The 20,826-nt window shown below is 37.8% G+C and overlaps 1 protein-coding gene across 1 annotated transcript in view; it reads right to left on the minus strand.

The window, feature by feature from the left end:
- The window catches only part of srp68 (signal recognition particle 68), a 118,306-nt gene that overhangs the window by 27,158 nt on the left and 70,322 nt on the right, over window positions 1-20,826 (minus strand). Inside the window, exons 10-11 of the mRNA XM_039662207.2 lie at window positions 15,152-15,219; window positions 14,816-14,969 (exon numbers count right to left, since the gene is read on the minus strand). Coding sequence (XP_039518141.1) covers window positions 14,816-14,969; window positions 15,152-15,219 — 222 coding nt within the window. The remainder of the gene's footprint in view (window positions 1-14,815; window positions 14,970-15,151; window positions 15,220-20,826) is intronic.

Here is a 20,826-nt window from a genome sequence, read left to right on the forward strand (position 1 = left end):
ACGGTTATCGTCACATAGCTCCGTTCCCCTAGAAGTCCACCTGTCTGTCGTGAGCGCAACAGATGCTCGGGATAGTTCATCCACAACAGTTCATGTCGTAACGTGGCTCAAGTACTTTCAGTATGTGTTTAAAGCCCTCGTTTTGCACAACCGAATGTGGCCTCATGTCTGCAGCTATAAACACACCGATAGCATTTGTGATGGCTTTAGCCCGGTCTGATTATGCAACTAGGGGCTGCTTAAATGCCGCAGTGGTATGTCTCGGTTTTATCTACTAACCTCTTTCCTTCATGTTATATTTGATGGAAAATCCAAAATGGTCCCATACAGGTGATTTAAATGCAGGGCTCCAGACTAACTTTACTAGGAGCGCTGTTGCCCCTGACTGAAAATTTTAGGAGTGCAAGCAGAAAATTTAGGGGCACACCTTAAATCAGCTTGCAATGCAATTATTCAAATTTCCCCCAAAATAACTGTAATAGCCTACTGACAAATTCTTTAATAATAAATAGACTTAACATTATGATATTCTGTTTTATTTTAACTTCACAGGGTCCCAGACTTTGTTGAGGGCAGCATCACCTCAAATGAGAACTAAATAATGTCTTAATATCAATTAATAAAAGTAGTGAAAATATCATCGTACTTTTTTCATTTTAGGACAATCTTTAAAGGATAAACAAAAAATGTGTTGGTAATCACATAAAAAATTAAAAAAAAAAAAAAAAAACATTTATGTATGATATTATTGAAGTGCTGGGAAAAGATGTGTAGTAGGCTACTTGTAAGCATTTGACTATTTCTTACACATTATCATATATACTGTAGGCTGATTTGTGGACTGAAAGCCTTCTATAAGTGTTTCTCCTGGTTTCCACGTCAGCGCTGTTTGATCTGATATGGTTTATAACAGAAACCTGCGCCGAATCGGAGTGTTTCTCACTGGATCTCGTCGATGTTATTAATTCTGAGGCGAATTCAATGGATTTCTTCACTGGATCTCCTAGTAACAGTGTTGCGTGAGCGAGATAGGCCCGCGACTGGCAAGTTCGGGGCTTTATTTTGTCAATGGATCGCTGCTGCTGCTCCACGGTCCTAATCATAAATGAGTTGCGTATTTTCGTTCCACTTTCATTTTGTTTGCATTCGCTGCTAGGTAACGACTAACGAGTCGATAGATCGCTGATTGCTCAGACGCACATCAGGTTGTGATATTTGTCTCCGTCTCCCTCCCACAGACGTTTACGCGCTCTATTCTTGTCACGGATTCATTGACGCGCCGCTTTACCATGCGTTTAACGTGTGGCAAATTTACTGGTCGCACATGTGCGACTGGATGTAAAATTCAGTCGCACACTCTCAAATTTTGGTCGCAGTCTGGTCTGGAGCCCTGAAATGACGCGGGGCGTTCAAGCTTCTCCGTTCCTCCGCTCGCTATGACGAAGCTGTGCGTTGACTGAACAACATGTGCACGTTTTATTTGATTTTTTTTTCATAATCAATCCGCGGATCACGTGTGTGCCGAACCGAAGACATTTATCCGAACGAATCACGGATCAGTGATGATCCGTTGCACCACTATAAATTAGATAACTGTAATTATATTATTATTGATAATATTATTACTATTATTAGTAGTATTGCATTCTCTAATAAAGAAATTTACCACTAGTTAGTTACTGTAGCTCCAGCTGGAGAACAGTCCTCTTTAAGTGCTCCAACATGCATGTTGTGTTCCCGTGAAAAGCAAATTCCGCCTTGCATGTATTGCACACGACAGCATTCTTGGTTTGAAGTTTTGTGAAACTTTCCCAAACCTTGCTGCATCGAATTCGTTTGCACTCCTTCAGAATTTGCGCTGTTTTTTCTTATACCGCAATAGCATTTGTAAAGGGCTGCATTACACTCTAGCGCTACAGCGCCGTAGCGGTCAAATCGTGATGTTGCACGCCCTTACATTAGGTCACGTGAGATCAAACGACTACTTGACAACAAAGATATTTGTCGACAATTTCTTATTGTCGACTAAACGTTTCAGCCCTAGAGGAGAGTGCGGGCGCATTGTTTGGTGAAATAAACTGCACCACTGACCAACAAAAACCTGGTCTGAACTTTTTAAACAACAATAAAAAATATAGCTGCGAGCAGCGATTGCGGGCCCAAGCCGGTGGCTTTGGCCCTTCATCGCTGCTAGCAGCTATATTTATATATTATATATATATATATATATATATATATATATATATATATATTTATATATATATATATATATATATATATATATATATATATATTTATATATATATATTTATATATATATATATAAAAAGCCGGTGGCATCGCCTTTAGGGTTTTTCTGCACGATGTGCAAAAACTTAACCCCTGCTTTTTTAAGTATATATATATATATATATATATATATATATATATCAGTCCCTCCAGAAAAACGCGATTATGCGATCGCTGAATTCAATGCAAAATCAGCCAAAGTCCGCATATTTATGCGGGGGCCGCATTTTTTCGAATAAGCCGCACTTTCGCCGCATAAAATGCCGATTTCCACGCAAAATATGCGGGGCTTGCATGATTTCATAATCCTCGTATTTTCGTTGCAAAAAAAAAGTCACATATATCTTCGCAGAAAGTTGAAAAATGTTGCGTTTGCTTCATACAAGAGCAGCCATTTCCTCCGGTTTTCATGGGAACGTTATGAAGTGACGCAATTACGCGACGGGATAGCTCACAGCTGAAGTTATTGCAGAGGCCAGAAAGACTCACGGAGGCGATTGACATCTCACAAATCGAACTCGTATAACTGTCTGTCACACGTTCTACCATCACATCGTTACTTAATAAACAAAATAAGATAAAATAAGCATCAAACAGAAATTACCCGCACACGACATGGGGTGTTTGAGGCGCACACACTGCAGACAGTTCAGCGCGCAGCTCTTAAAGGGGCCACACCTTATTTACACTCGTTACAGTCTGAAATAAAACATTGCTGATTTTGTAATTGTGAAAGAGAGTCTATTGTGCACTTATTGTTTGAATGTCCCTATTTTTCAATCTTTTGGAATGAGATGTCTCAATTTCTAGGTTTTAAAATGAATTGCAACCTTGTCTTAAATTTGTCATCTTCATACAAATGATTTTGACTTTCCTATAAGAAAAATGTATGTTATCGATTTTTTCTATTATTAGGAAAATTTCATATTCATCAAACTAAGTGGAGTAGCCTAACTCAAAACCCAACTTTGCTCATTTCAAAACAGCCTTTAAAATGTATTTTGAGTCTTTAAAAAAAAAAAAAAAAAAAAAAAAAAAAAAAAAAAAAATCGAAAAGCCCAAAAGATCTGTATCTCTGCTAAAGGTATTTAGTATGTCTGTGATGCCCTCTATCTTTTTTTTTTTTTCTTTTTTTTTTCCAAATTATTGTTTCATGTTTTAGGCTACTTCTCAGATGTTATACTTATCAGAAAATGTGTAAAAGAAATGTCAAGAACTTGATATCAAACTCTGTGATTTTGAAAATTTAATAAAAATAAAACAAGATGAGAAATTAAATATTCCCAGCACTTTCTATGATGTAGTATGCTTGCTACATCATAGAAAGTAATAAGAAATGACTCTTTACATTAAGGTAGTAGCCTAGTGAGAACAGGATGTTGGGGGAATCACTTTTTTTCTCTTTTTCATCAAACCGCAGTTTTTGCAAGTTCCCGCAATTTTTGCGAATTTCCCGCAATTTTTGCAAGTTCCCGCAATTTTATCGCATAAAATTGCATAAATATCCCGCATATTCCATCGCATTTTTAAAGAAAACGGGCCGCGTAATCAAGGATTTTTGCCCGCAACAATCACAAAAAAAACTCCGCGTTTTTCTGGAAGGACTGATATATATATATATATATATATATATATATATATATTAGGGCTGTCAGTTTAACGTGTTATTAACGGCGTTAACACAACCCCATTTTAACAGCGTTAATTTTTTTATCCCGCGATTAATGGTCTTTTTGTCCTAGTAAACTTTCAAACTAGTTTTTTAACATGCTTTTGCAACAGGACGCGGCATGCGTCCTGATCCATTTCGCCGTCTCGCGCTAGTCATCCACTCAAAGCCGGCTCGCAAGCCCAAACGTGTGTTTGCGGCGTGCCTGTTTTGTTTATGGTCTTGAGCTGCTTGCGCTTTGGTCAAAGAAGCAACAAAACATCCTCGCGCTGCACAAGCCATTGAAATGAAAGGGTTTCAGAGCACAGCGCGAGGAGGTTTTGTGCCACACACACTCGTTTCGGCTTGCGAGCCGGCCAAATAATAACGTTACTTTTGAGTGGATGACGAGCGCGAGATGCCGAAATGGATGCCCTAAAATTCTGAATGGAAAGTTTACTTTTAAAAAGTTGCCATATTGTCCCATTGACAAGACCAAGTGATCTGTGTTTTGTCGGTGTGAACTGAGCTATCATCATCGCAGTACGTCCAGTCAGAAACACCACTTGATGATGACAACGCAAACACACACACACACACACACAGATAATGCGAATTCTCCGCCCTCGCCAATATTAGGGCCTCGTCAGTATTTCTTTCACCCTTTTATTGATAGACAGTGTTACATTGTGTGAGAGATTATTTATAGGCTATATGTTAGTGTGAAATTGAACACTATTCCAATGTTATTTTCAATAATAATTTTTCCACTTTTCCATATTGATAAGTGCATTAAAATGAGAAAAAAATAATTTAACAAAAAGAAATCAAGAGACATTTAGAATAGATAAAAATGTGTGATTAATCGCGAGTTAATCTATGACATTAATGCGATTAATTGCGATTAAACATTTTAATCGTTTGACAGCACAAATATATATATAAAGAGGGTTATTCTGCACGATGTGCAAAAACTTAACCCCCGCTTTGACTGTCGAAGAGAAGTGTGCTGAAGAGCTTGCATCAGTGAGGGTATATATTGAAATATATTGAAATAGCACATGAATTTTAAATTCATTCAGCTTCAATTACCAATTTGTAGTTTACCAATTTATCTTACTTTTATTTAAAGCAAACTATACATTTAAAAGATTAGGGTTATATGCATATTTTGTCATTTAAAAAAAAATACAAAATTGTTATGCAAAAAGACAAGGACTTGCAGGAAAAATCTACAGTCAGCCACACACACACACACACACACACACACACACACACACAAACAACCCCCCCTCCTCCCAAAACAGACACTGATAGAGACAAGATACAAATCCAAACTACAATATCTGACTTTCTTTTGGTCTGAGCTTCTTGCTGTTAATTAGAAAGTTGATCGGCTTGACAAGAACAATATACATGGCAAGTTTTGTAACTGTAGGTAAAACGAGCAAAGTTATAGCACATTTTATGTGTCCTTTTTTAGTCATAAAATTCATTTCCTTGCCACGGGTAAACCGTTCAAGACATCAAAAATCCGTCCGGAATTGAGCATCCTCAATGTCATGACTTCATGCACACCGAGTTTGGTGGTGATTGGTAAACACATGCATTGTAATTTGACGTATTTCTCCGAGGAGATTTATTCAAACAACCCATAATTCCCGACTTCCATTTGAACTGTCGTAAAACTTAGAGCACGAAAGTTGTTTGGCCTAATGTGATCTATAAGTGTACTGAGTTTCATATTATTACATGCAAGTGTGTTTGATTTATGGACCAAATATTCAGATCAAGTTTACGGACCAAGTTAATTTAATTAATAAACTAATTATATAAAACTATTGTCAATGCACTACAATTAAACTGGTTATATTATGCCTTTACTTATAAAAAATTAAAATAAAAACTTATTTAAAATACCAGGCTTAAGAAATGTATTTTCTTTTTCTGCAGGCCAGACACACAGCGTTGAATTGGTTAAGCCCCCTCCCCCTACAAACACACACACAAACAGACACACAGACAGGCAAAGACAGAGACAGAGATGTAGGCTCAGAGAGAGCATGACCACATTCAAACAAACATATCTGACTTTCTGTGGGTCCTAGCTAATGAGTGTCAATTAGAAAGTTGTCCGGCTCGAGGAGTACAATATACATACTGATTTTTGTAACTGTAGATAAAACTAACAACCCCACTTTTGTCAAAAGGTGGTGCTACTGAGCCATCACCACGCCCGTTTCTGAAACTTTGCACATGTCTACTGGTTAATAAATGTGATGTGTCTGGCGAGTTTCATGCAATTTGAAGCATTCTAAGGGTTTTAAAAGCATCCTAAAAGAATGGTAAAGTTTGATGCGTTGCCACGGCAACAGTTTCAAAGATATCAAGAATCCATTCACAGGTCTTTATCTGGCGTGTGTTTACATTATACAGACGAAGTTTGAAGCAAATCGGGTAAAAATAAGAGGGTGATGTCAAAGCATTTAGAAAGTGACACTTCCTGCTGCCAGTTGGTGGCGCTATAACTTTGACTCACAATAGTCACATCCATGTGATCGTCCTCTTACAGCGAACACACTGCTGAAGTTTCATCAAGATCAGTTAATGTATGCTGAAGTTATGACACATTTCCTGTTTCACGTTTCTCGCCATAATTTAGTTTCCTCGCCATGGCCAAACCGTTTGAAATATCAAAAATCCCCACACAAGATTTCATCCTCAATGTCTTGACATCACGCTGACCGAGTTGTGTCAAATTTGGATCAGTGCTCTAGGAGGAGTACTTTAATTTGCATTGCGTGTGTTTTACAAAGAACCCTCAATAGCCGACTTGCTGTTGGGCTGGGGTAAAAAGTAATAGTATGAAGTATATATGAAACGATGAGATCTATATGTGTACCGAGTTTCATATTATTACATGCAAGCGTGTTTGATTTATGGACCAAGTTTTTGGACCCTGTTCCAGGGGGCGCTGTCAAGCCCCCCTGCCATGCCCAGGTACCATCTTCAGCCCGGCTCTGATGGCCGCGGGTTCTGACCTGTGTGCAAAGTTTCAAGAGTTTGAGCACGTTAAGGGCCCCAAAAGTGCCTGAATAGTCGTAAGAAAAATAATAATAAATATAGCTGCGAGCAGCGATTGCGGGCCCAAGCCGGTGGCACCGCAACCCTGATGCCTTTAGTTACCTAAAGGCACCGGGATGGTGGTAACGCCGGCTTTGGCCCTTTATCGCTGCTCACAGCTATATTTATACATTTATATATATATATATATATACGTATGTAATCCGTGATAAACTCAGTAAGCCCATCTAAATCCTCTCCATGTGGCTCACAGAGTGCATCCCAGTCTGTCACCTCAAAACATCCCCGAAGTGTCTCATAGGCCTCCTCTGACCATCTCCTCACCATCATTGTGGTCACCGGCTGCCTTTTCACCAGAGGCACATATACAAGGATTAATATAAACTAAGTTGTGGTCAGACTTAAAAGAAAGTTTAAAAATTAGTATTACGGCAACGACAACTGGGCAACTGCGACAGGCTGCATGCACGCTGGTGCATGCGCACTACACGGGGGAGGATAAGGAGGTAATAAGTGCCCATAGGCGAGTCCAAAACGCATGTAGACGCACAAGGACGCGCAGCAGCACACAAACATGCCAAAAATTAAAAATAAAATAATTACAATGTAAAACATTATTATTGTGTACAATAAATATTTGGTGGCTTGTCCCGTAGATTGTCTACTTGCACACTTTAACCTCACGCATGAGAAGATCCATTTCCTCTCTGGAGAAGTCTTTCCACTTGCAAATTCCACCATGTAAATAGCGAATCTGCCATGCCGTGAGAGCAACTGGCTTTTAAAGGGAATGGGAGATGAGACTCTGATTGGTTTATTGCATGTTACGCCCAAAACATCCATTACTCAATAAGAGAATACCGACAACCCTTTTAGACCATGCACCGGGCGCGTCCCATTTTTTCCCGTCGTTGAACTAGCAAAAGTGGACTCGGATACGCCCTAAGTGCACTTGGACTGTGCGCTTTAAAGGGGAAATGAAGCAGTGAATCAAGTTTACATGATTTACAAGAATGATTTCCAATAGAATCAACAATTATATAAGAAACATTACAAATGTAAATATTTAGAAGAAAAAAAAGAAAAAAACTTTGTATCTTTCGCCGCCAGGGTGCCGCCATTGTGCAGTTGACGTCACGGGGTTGGTTGGCTCAAGTTTAACAGGCTCTGGGCACCGAAAATCGCGACATCAAACTGTGTTTACACCAGTGTTTTGACCGCGAACGACTAATGTTAGGTACAGTTATTAGACGAAAAGACGACATCTCATGTTATATGTTGACAAACTGCACATAGAAACATTGTTTGCGATGTCTGCCGTCAGATATTCCCGTCTCGTCAACAACATGTAAGTTAGCATGTAACGTTATTTGTTAAAGGGGAAATGAAACGTCCATATTTTCGCTCTGGTAGTGCTAGTAGCTACAGCCTACATACTAGGAAAAAAGTCTCTCCGCTCTGACATCCTTCAGGGAAAGCATCGCCGCTTCCACATGTCTAACTCCCGGCACAGCATGGTAAACGTGCGCTCCGCTGATGCAGAATTGACCACGCAATACATGCTCAAGATCAACCTCTTGACAACAGATGGACTCTAACTTACATGTTGTTGACGAGACGGGAATATCTGACGGCAGACATCGCGAACAATGTTTCTATGTGCAGTTTGTCAACATATAACATTAGACGTCGTCTTTTAGTCTAATAACTGTACCTAACATTAGTCGTTCGTGGTCAAAACACCGATGTAAACACAGTTTGATGTCGCAGATTTTCAGTGCCCAGAGCCTGCTAAACTTGAGCCAACCAACTCCGTGACGTCAACTGCACAATGGCGGCGCCCTGGCGGCGAAAGATACCAAGTTTTTTCTTTTTTTCTTCTAAATGTTTACATTTGTAATGTTTCTTATATAATTGTTGATTATATTGGAAATCCTTCTTGTAAATTATGTAAACTTGATTCACTGCTTCATTTCCCCTTTAAATCATGCGCTTAGATCAGTAAAATTAGGCCCATTGAGATAATTCCATTTACAGGAAACACACAGCGGTCGCGACTCGCATTACAGTACCATCACTTTGACAAATGAATTTTTTTATTTTAAAGGTCATAGAAAAAAACACAATGTAAATGTCCCAGGCCTGGTCTTGTCTCGTCTTCAACGGTCATCACTCCACTTATCCTTCAGAGCTATTCTATAATATGATGGATATTCAGGATATTCTTATAATATGATGACCTCTTAGATGTCAAAAGCTCAAGGAAAATTTGATTTCTCAGTTCATCACCTCTTTAATAAGAATCAATTTATTCAGTGAAGTCTATGTAGTGTTTTAATTTCATATTTGTTCATTTAATTACTTCAATGCTACTGCTTAATACACCTACTGCATCTGAAAAAATAAAGCACTACTTATTTAATATGAATATTAATTTGTGTAATGTTTCTCTTGTCTTATTTTTTAATAACAAAGAAAATAATGACAGATTTTTATCTTCGCCACTGGCCTAAATGTATGCCTTTCTTTTTTCTTTTGTTTACCTAAGGCTTTGTTTTTAACATAGGGACATTAGTTTGGCTGTAATGAACAGCCACTTGCAAAATATTAAAACCAACTTGAAAAAGAATCGTGATAAAAAATCGTGATCGTGATTTTCCTAAAAAAAATCGTGATATGATATTTTTTCCATATCGCCCACCCCTATATATATATATATATGAAGAGTTCAGATGCAAAAGCCTCTAAATGCCATTTGAAATTTTCTTCTTTAATGATGATTATCAAACTTGTATATTTAAGTTCAGTAATTTCACTTAAATAACAATTAATAGGTAATTATCATTGCCATTTAAGTGAAATTACTGAAATTAAATATACAAGCTTGATAAAATTATCATTCTAGAAGAAAATTTCAAATGGCATTTAGAGGCTTTTGCATCTGAACTCTTCATATATATATATACACACACACACATACACACATATACTAGGGTGGAGCCGAACACGAATACGGTATTCGGAAAGGCACAAATAACATGTTTTTACGAATACTAATTTCGAACAAATACTGTATTCGGGAACAAGAAAAACGTTATATCAAAAAGCTGCGTTTTCCTCATGAGACGGCCCAGTGCATGCCCGGATGAGTTAGTTTAGAGTGTGTGCTGAGTTGAGTGATCAGAAAGAGCTGACTGACGCAGGCTGCTCCTCGCAGCAACAGAGGCTTGCTCGGCTGAGCAAAAAAAACACAATCAGTTTTTGTTAAATAGATTTTTTTCTTTAACTGGGTTCTGGAGGCAGTTTATAACTATCGGAAAGCGGAGTTTGATCGGGATATTATTTCATCACGCATGCTCCATTATTGACGTCTGCAGTCGGGTGCTCACATGTTCGCTCTATTTATCTATCTAGCTAGGCAATTTAGACAATAGACTTGACAGAGTAACGTTAATGTTCGGTTAAAAAGGTTTAAAAAATGCTTGTGTAGTTGTGTCGAATTATATGCACTTGTGGGAGTTATATGGTATGTAAAGTTACTCTGGCTATAGGCTAACCTTAGCATTTAGCTTCCCGTCATTAATTAACGTAGCTGAAACATGGATTTAGGCAACCAAATAGAAAATAGTGTGGCTGCTGCTGAGCCATCTCTTGGTCCTCCACCATTCAAAAAAACTTGCTCAAGTTCAGTGTGGAAGCATTTTACAGTCAGTGCTGCAGATAAAACCAAAGTGATATGTAATGTGTGCAAAAGTCAAATCAGCAGAGGCAGAGATATCAAACATCTGTCAACATCTGCTATGCATAATCACATGCACTTAAAGCATCCTCTCCTGGTACTCTCTCCCAATCCTCCCACAAGCACCAAATCACCATCACAGCCATGTTCTGCCCCTGCAAGTCAGTTTCAATCATCTATATTAGCTGCATTTAATGTAAAACAGTCTTATCCACCCAACCACCCCACTGCAAAGCAAATAACAAACAGTAGGAGAAATGATTTGCCTTGACCTGATGCCCTACTCAGTAGTGGAGAATAAAGGTTTTCGTAAGCTTCTCAATGTGGTTGCACCTCGATACCAACTACCATCTCGTTGGCATTTCTCTCGCACAGTTATACCACAACTTTACCAAGATGTAAAAACAAAAGTAAAAGAAACACTCTCAAACATAGAAGGGAAATTTGTGCACTGCACGTCTGACATCTGGACGAGCAAATTTTCCACAAATGCGTATCTTTCTCTCACTGGCCACTGGATAGAATGCAAAAAGAGTCCACAAGGAATAGATAAACATAAACGTGTGACAGCACTTCTCAAGATGGAGGTTCTTAATGAAGATCACACAGCAGCCAACATTCTACATCACCTCAAGGCCGTTGTGAAACAATGGCAAGATGATGTTGGAGTGAAATTTTCTGTTCAGTATTTTGTCACAGATAATGCCACTAACATGGTTAAGGCAATGGCTGATGGTAACTATGTGCACATTAGGTGTATGGCTCACAATTTACACCTAGTGGTAACAGCTGTTCTAAAGGAGTGCCGGGGAGTGACCAGTGTGATATTGATTGCTCGCAAGATCACTGGGTTTGTACACAGATCAAACAAAGCTGTAAACAAACTTCACAAAATCCAGGAAGAGCTTGGCCTTCCCAAGAACACTTTGGTGCATGATGTGTCAACCAGGTGGAATTTCTCCTTCCACATGCTCCAGCGGCTATTGGAGCAGAGACGTCCACTGACTACCATGTGTGCAGATATGGATCTGGGAGGTGTAATGTCACACCATCAATGGGAACTAGTGCAGGCCATTGTGAAAATACTACAACCAATTGAGGAGGCAACACGCACTGTGTGTGAGGAAGTGGCTTCTCTGTCTTCTGTTATCCCTTGTGTGCAGGCTCTCAAGACTGCATTAACAAACTTAAAGGTGGATGCAGATGTACAGGCTCTTCCAGAGGCACTTAAAATGGTGACCACATTGCATTCAAAGTTGACTCGGCGCTTCCAGGCTGTCTTTGATGAGGTCATTACTTTAAAGCCACTCTGCTGGATCCCCGATTTAAGAGCTTGCCCATGTCACTACTTAGCAGTGTTGTAGTACTCGAGACTCGGACTCGTCTCGGACTCGGTCTCGAGACCATATTTTAATGGTCTTGGTCTTGTCATGGACTCGTGTGCATTTGGACTGGGAATTGACTCGTACTCGAACATTTTTTTTTTTAGGACTCGGACTTATTCCGGAGTCCACTCGAGTTCAATTCAAAATATTTTTCATGATTATTAATGTATGTTAATAAAATACAGAGGTTGAAGTAACGAATTACAACTACTCAGATTACTGTAATTAAGTAGTTTTTTCGTGTACTTGTACTTTTATGAGTAAATTTTTTAGTCTGTAATTTTTCTTGTACTTGAGTACAAATTAAGTTAAGTAATGTACTTCACTACTTTAAAAATGCCATTAATTACAAAGTACTTGTACAATTTGAATTCAACAATTATTCAAATCTTTGACCAGCATTTGGGTATCCAATGGAAATAACTGATCGTGGGCGGGCCAATAAAAACCCTTGTAATTGGAGCGGGAAAAAAAAGCTCGGTTCCTGGAGAGCTATATTCGTCCTCACACGTCCTTCAGTTTGTATTTTAGTGTTATCAAAGAACTTTGCCGTAATGGACATGGACATTCGAGACACTGAATTCATTGAAAATTCCGAAGAAATACCAGATGACGAGTGCCCATGACCCCACATGGAGGAGTTGTTCTTATACAGAGGAAGGAAAGGAGACGTTTTATAGAAACTTTGTTTCTGCAGTGATATGTGATAGTTCAGTTGTTTTCGTTTTTAAAGTTGGGTAGACCTCACGATAATTTGACTAAAAACATCACTTGAAACATGAGCTTCAGCATTACTCAGGTGACAAGCACATATACCGTAATAAAGATTTAGCATTGTAAACTTAGAATAAAAAGTTATATTGTATGTCATTGTCAACACATTGTTTTATTAATATTGAATCCGTGTTTTAAGCTTACAATGAAGAGTTTAATAATGACTCTTTCATAAAAACAGTATCTTGCCGGCCATGACCCACTGGCATAACAGTGTAACTGCACTTATTGTCAGTCTGTCTAGATGGCACATTTGTGTCAGTGCTAAATGCTGATAACTTTTGAAACTTTTGAAATATTAGTAGGGTACTTTTGGAAATCTTTATTGTAAAAAAAAAAAAAAAAGAAAAAAAGAAGTTTATAAATAAAATAACCCAATAAGTTTATTTATTTTGCATTATAATTCATTAATAATAACAATAATCTTATTAGACCGTTTTTATAACTTGGTTTCCATAAAAGTAAATAAATATCACAGGCTAAAAGTAATTAGTAATTAGTACTTGAGTAGTTTTTGAGAGGGGTACTTTGTACTTTTACTTAAGTACATTTTTAACACCAGTACTTTTGCTTGTAATCGAGTATTATTTTAGCAACTACTTGTACTTGTACTTGAGTAAAAATTGTCAGTACTCTTTCCACCTCTGATAAAATATTTCTTTAAATTGATTGACACGCCCAGTGATTGGTGATTTTCTAGTGCGCAACTGCGCATGACAAATTGTAATAAAATTACTTTTAACACCACCTACTATGTGGCCTTTTTACCCTAAACTGATCATATTTTTTAAACTCTTAAATATATACACATATAATATTTAAATATATAAACAAAAAACAAAAAACAAAAAAAAAAACCTTTGTGTCTCTTTTTAGGCATAATAAAAAAAATAATTAAAAAAAATACAACATTTGTTCTGGCAGATCTCCCAGTCAGGGGTTGATAAAGTTTAGTTCTTGGAATTCTGTGTATTAGAAAGAAGTTCTTTCAGAAGAAGAACAGTTATTTGAAGTATTATTTGTTTTTATTTTGTCTGTTCAGCGTCCTTGAACAAGGACGGGTGGTGGTGGGGTTCATAATGTTCACAATGATATTTTATTAGTTGTTGGTTTAATCATGGATGAGGTTGGCTGTTATGTTATTTTCTTTTCAATGACGTTCCTTGGTACTTGTTCATTGTTGGATTTATGGAAAAACTTCAACCAATATTGCATATCCATAATTGCGTCCATAATTACATAGTGTAACGCAAAAAAAAAAACAAACAAAAAAAAAAACACCTATTTGAATTTTACTCGACTACAAATACTTTTCCCCCCTCAACAAATACAAATACAGTTACAAATACCGACTGCTTTGCACACCCCTAATATATACACACACACGCGCATAACTACTGGTCTGCTATGTGAAAAAAATCAAAACGCACCGGCGTGTTTGCCAACCTCAGAGGGTTAAATAACTTTTTTTTAATAGTACACTTAAATACAATGCTTATATTTAGTTTAATTTTTACATGAATTTACAACATTTTCAAACTTAAAATCAGCAAGCTTTTATTTTGGCGGATTGCCAGGAAGTGTGTATATGCACTGCCGAGTGAAGTGCGTCAGTGAATATCACAGTTTTTCTCTGAAACTGTCAGATTTAGGCATTGTTCAAATGGAAATACAGTATTACAATTAGTCGATGTCAAACGGTAATTGTGCATTACCAGCTGTAAACCATGTCGGTATGCAAATGAGTGGACTGAATGCATTTTTTATTTTGGTCGCGCATACGCACCACTTATGTGTACCCCTGGTTATTACTATAGGAAATACATGTAGCAAGTACTCTGGAATATAAAGAATTATCAAATGTTTACATGTATGAAGAATGTGTGATCTCTGAACCTGTAAGATGATGTCATAGAGTCGTATAAGATCCTGTGGTCGTGGTCCTCTTTTGTTCTCATCAGTCTGTGGCTCCTTCAGTTTAGCTTGCAGCGCATGAGCCATGCTCTCATTCCTCTTCACCAAAGTCCACAGCTTGATATATGTCAGGTAGCTGGATGCATATATGTATAAAAACAGGCATACATGACTGTGACGCAATTATATTAAGTTTATCTCTGTAAAGCTACTTTGAAACAATCTACATTGTTAAAAGCGCTATATAAATGAGGATGAAGCATCACAGCATAGTATATTTTTCATCAGTTGTCATACATCTGCAGCCATTATACTAACCTGTGCAGGTATTGCAGATTAGAAACTTTGACACTCTCAGCACCTTCTGTTGCTCTTTCTCGCTGCTTCTGTTGAGGCAAAAAAAAAAAAAAAAAAGTTTTTGTATGTTAAAAAAACAGCTTTATGATTTCTAGGTTTAGGTTTGATATAGCTTTGTCAGTGTTATGATTCATTACCTAGATTGTGGCTTCCAGCCACAGTTTTATAATGGACAGAAAATATTTCACAATATAAAAGATCTCCAACATTTTTTACAATTTTTACGTTGATGTGGGATTCTCTCAAACAAAGAAATTGTCTTGTTTATAGTCTGTTGTGCTGTGTTTAAGCGCAAAAAGATGGTAAGAAGGGGCTGCACAAGTAAAAATCAAATCCAATTGACCCTTTGCTAAGCCACGCCTGAAAACCGCCACTGGCCAATCATGTCTTAGCAACCGTAACTATGCGCGGGAGGTCTGCCAAGCTTTCGAATGAGGGAAACATGCTGAAGCATTGTGCGTATGGATTGTGCAAATCTGATACCGGTATACAGGGAACTACACTAACATTTTCCACTGGTGGCACTTGCGCTACCAACTTTTTCAGTTACTGGCGCAAAACATGATTTGGTCGCACAAATTATTTATAGTAAGCCTCACTCTGGATAGTAATGAATAATAATGAAACTGCATTTGGGGTGGAACGGTACAGAAGTCACGGTTTGGTCGGGTTCATACCTTGGTTCAGACATTCAGACGGTTCGGTACGATTCGGTACAATGGAGTGAAAAGCAAAACAAAAATGCAGAAGGCATTTTTATAAATGACTTAAGCCTCGTATTTTTTAAGTTACGGCGCCGGCGCCGGAGGTGAGGCGTTTATTTAGTAAGCATGAGCGCGCTGAAGCGGGCACGTACATTCGCAGCCTGACTCATAATGAGTATTCAATGTGCGCGGCTCGCTAACAGCAACAGTTGGCTGTTTTGAATGAGACGACACGGTTACTGTGAACGGGGAGCGCTTTATGCGTGAGCAGCACCGGGGACAGTGTGTCTGTTAAGAGTGAGCGCTCGTGAGCGGGCACGTGATTTACACAAATAAAAATACGTACTACTTTTTTTTCTTCGTCATTTTCTTTGCTTTATTGGCGGTAGTCCAGTGTTCCCCTTTGTGTTTGGCGGTTTCGCCGGGTTCCGCAAGGAAGTTAGAGTAAATAGAGGAGTCAAAGGTTATATGACGCCATACACGGGCGACGAAACGGAAATAAAGAAAAGTCCCGTGTCTTCGAATTAAACTATAAGTTTCTCCGTATTTGAAAGTTGGTGGAAACTGTCGGGATAATGTAAGTACACATCTAATAGAAATATATAACAATAGATAGTTATTTTTGCTATTTTTAAAGCAGAAAAATTACATATTGTGGCTTTAAATTAAGTAATTTATAGAGAAAAGCAACAATTCTCAGTTGATGTAATCTGTATGAAAAGAGAGAGATGTCAGTCTTTTTCCTTTCACCTAATTATAGCGTATGACGTGTTAACAGGGGTGGTAAAAGTACTCAAAAGTTGTACTTGAGTAAAAGTATATATACCTAAATAAAATATTACTCCAGTAAAAGTAGAAAGTCCTCCATTCAAACATCACTTGAGTAAAAGTACAAAAGTATCCGATTTAAAAAGTACTTAAGTACCGAAAGTAAAAGTAAATATTCCAATGAACTGTAAATATAAATAATTATGCAGATCAATTATTTTGGGGATGATATGCAATTATTTCATTGAACAAATGATGAGATTACACACTGCAATTAAGAATTTGTTAGATTTGCAATCATAAGAGACAATAACAGGAGATTTAAAGGCTGTTAAATATTTCTGTTCTATATCACTGTTACATTTTACTGTTTAGAAGATTGATCTCCTTTAAATCTCCTTAAATGCTTTACAAGTCATGAATAGCCTACTCACTTTAGATGAGCTCACACAAATAGTTAACTGACCACTACTAAATGCTTTATAACTACCTGTATTTACTACATTTACTTACACTTTCTAAGTGATCCTATGAATGACTGAAAACTCTTAAATAACTGGTTTGTAAATAATGCTATAGGCCTACTTCATTTCAGGGGTGGGCGATATGGCAAAAATATATCACGATTTTTTTTTTAGGAAAATCACGATCACGATTTTTTATCACGATTATTTTTCAAGTTGGTTTTACTATTTTGCAAGTGGCTGTTCATTACAAACTAATGTCCCTATGTTAAAAACAAAGACTTGGGTAACAAAAGAAAAAAAAAGAAAGGCATACATTTAGGCCAGTGGCGAAGATAAAAATCTTTGTCATTATTTTCTTTGTTATTAAAAAAATAAGACAAGATAAACATTAAACAAATTAATATTCAAATTAAATAAACAGTGCTTTATTTTTTCAGATACAGTAGGTGTATTTATCAGTAGCATTGAAGTTATTAAATGAACAAATATGAAATTAAAACACTACATAGACTTCACTGTAAAAATTATTGATTCTTATTAAAGCTACTAATAAAGTTCTCAGTGAGTGATTTTCTCCTTGTGTTTTTTTTTTTTGGTTTTTGTTTTATTAACACTAAAAGTATAGTTCCCTCAAAAATGAAAATTGTCTTAATTTACTCTCTCAAGATGCTTTAAACCCAAATAAGTTTCTTTGTTCTGTTGAAAAAAAAAAAAGTTATTTTGAATGTGGGTCACCGAACAGTTGCTGGTCCCCAGTGTTTAGTTTTTTTCTCTCTCCTGGACGTTAATGGGGACCAGCAACTGTTTACCACATTCAAAAAAAAAATCTTCTTTTGTGTTTAGCACAAGAAAGAAATTAATACAGGTTTGAAACAACATTAGAGTGAGTAAGTAATGACAAATTTATGTATTTTTTTGTGTGAACTATCCCAGTACAAGCTGCAGTACTATTTACCACTGTCGCTTTTAAACCAGCACGCGACGCGTTTAACGTAGACACATATTACACCAGATTTTCTCTCAAATGTTTGCTTTCGACATAGCCAATTCTGTTTAAGTAAACATTGTGTGTATTTAACAGTATTAGCATAGACTCGAAAGATAACTTAGTCCAGTATTCAGGCGCTGTTTGACAGTCTTCTGGTGCCTGCGAGCGTCGAGTATGCGCTCAGGAAAGCGCACGTTAGAACAACGCATCATCACGTGAATTAAATGTTTAACCGGCAAGGCTTATGCAAATAATCAACTTTGGTGAATTGCAGTGTCCCTACCTATTCATTCACGTGTGATGTGTAGGTTACGTCGCGTTGTACAGATAGAATGCACTGTAACACGGCCGTGGCAGGCAAAGAAGACATTTCAGCCGATATGAATCTCCAAACTTCAGTGAATTCAAACATATCCTTGAGATATGGCCATGGGTGATCTCTGTCAAATCTTGGGATCATTTCTGCTGACAGCGAGAGCTGCTGTTTCTGCGGTCATCATCTTCCACTGAACTGACGAACTGAACTGCTATGTGAGCGAGCGTGCTGGCAAAGAGCGCGAGCGTTTTATTTTTTTTCAAAAGAAAACCATGTTTTTCATTGGTTTGGAAAGCCAAGTGTAATAAATACTCGGAGCGGGCACGGAGAAATGTATCGGAGTAAAAAGTAAATTTTGCCTTTAATATTGTAGTGGAGTAAGAGTGAAAGTAGATGCAAATAAAACATACTCAAGTAAAGTACAGATCCCCAAAAAAAATACTTATGTAGAGTAACGAAGTATTTTTACTTCGTTACTTACCACCACTGCGTGTTAATATGATCCCACCAGAGGTGGAAGTAACGAATTACAACTACTCAGTCTGTCTAGATGGCACATTTGTGTCAGTGCTAAATGCTGATAACTTTTGAAACTTTTGAAATATTAGTAGGGTACTTTTGGAAATCTTTATTGTAAAAAAAAAAAAGAAAAAAAGAAGTTTATAAATAAAATAACCCAAAAAGCTTATTTATTTTGCATTATCATTCATTAATAATAATAATCATATTAGACCATTTTTATAACTTAGTTTCCATAAAAGTAAATAAATATCTCAGGCTAAAAGTAATTAGTAATTAGTACTTGAGTAGTTTTTGAGAGGGGTACTTTGTACTTTTACTTAAGTACATTTTTAACACCAGTACTTTTGCTTGTAATAGAGTATTATTTTAGCAAATACTTGTACTTGAGTACAAATTTTCAGTACTCTTTCCACCTCTGGATCCCACCCACTGACAGCGTGTAGTTGGACCCATTTTTTCCAAAATTCAGCACTCCATGGCAATGCTTAGAGGTTGGAATAATGGCAGGATCCACCATTTCTCCACTGGGTTTTACCATGCAATGGAAGTAATCATTAGGGCATCAAGATGGGTAGTAGGAGGAGAATGCCTGGCTTCTGGGATGCGATTACCACCAATCAGAGCATACATGGATGACATGACAACCATGACTACAACAGTAGCCTGCACTAATCTGTTATTGGGGAAGTTAACAGATAATATTGAATGGGCACAAATGCAATTTAAGCCCTCTAAATCAAGGAGCATCTCGATAGTTAAAGGAAAGGTAGTAGATAAAACATTCTTCATTAATGGTGATGCAATACAAACAGTTTCTGAGAAGCCAGTGAAGAGTCTTGGGAGATGGTAGGATGGGGATCTAAAGGACACAGTTCGAGTGGGAGAAGTTAGACGACAAGCAGTTGAAGGGTTGAAGAGCATAAACAGCTGTGCTCTACCAGACAAACTAAAGCTCTGGTGCTTTCAGTTTGGTCTACTGCCGAGGTTGCTGTGGCCACTGACTGTGTACGAGGTTTCAAAATGAAAGGGAAGGCTTACTGCGCTTCTGTAAATCTGGTGCCAAACGATCCGGTGCAACCAGACAGGATAAGACCAAACAGAAAGGGAGAATCACCGGTGCAGAAAAATTGATCGAGGACTCTGATGAAGATGTAGTTTGACATCGAAACGTTAGTCAAGTTTTGCACCTTTAATAAATTTGTTACCAAGAAAATTTCTGCACCGGTGATTCTCCCTTTCTGTGTACGAGGTTTCTTTGACAACAGTGGATGAACTGGAAGCATTAATAAGTTCATACATCTGGAAATGGTTGGGAGTTCCACGCTGCCTCAGCAGAGTGGGACTTTATAGTAAAGGAATATTGCAGCTGCCAGTCTCAGCTTTAACCGAGGAGTTTAAGTGTGCCAAGGTCAGATTGGAAATGACCTTAGAAGAGTCACGTGACAATTGTGTAAGGGAGGCAGCCCCTGTGTTAAACTGCTAGAAAGTGGTCAGCAAAGAAATCTGTAGTAGAGGCAAAGGCTGCCCTTCAAATTGGGGATATCGTGGGACAGGTACTGGGCACAGTTTAGCTCCTCCTAAATGGCACAAGGCAGGCCCAGCTCAAAGGAGGAAGCTGGTAGTCAACAAGGTGCGAAAGCAGGAAGAGAGGATGAGGTGTATAAAGGCCATTTCCCAGGCCAAGCAGGGAGAGTGGATGAAATGGGAGAGTGTGGAACAACGCAAGATGGGCTGGCAAGACCTTTGGTCAATGGAAGAGAGTAGGATCAGTTTCCTTACCAGGTCAACATATGATGTTCTCCCATCACCACAGAACCTAAATCTCTGGGTAGGAGAGGATCCTTCCTGTCCTTTGTGTTCATCACCTACCA

This window comes from Pimephales promelas, chromosome 8, assembly GCF_988280905.1.
Source record: "Pimephales promelas chromosome 8, fPimPro1.hap1.1, whole genome shotgun sequence".
In the NCBI taxonomy this organism is placed as follows: Eukaryota; Metazoa; Chordata; class Actinopteri; order Cypriniformes; family Leuciscidae; genus Pimephales; species Pimephales promelas.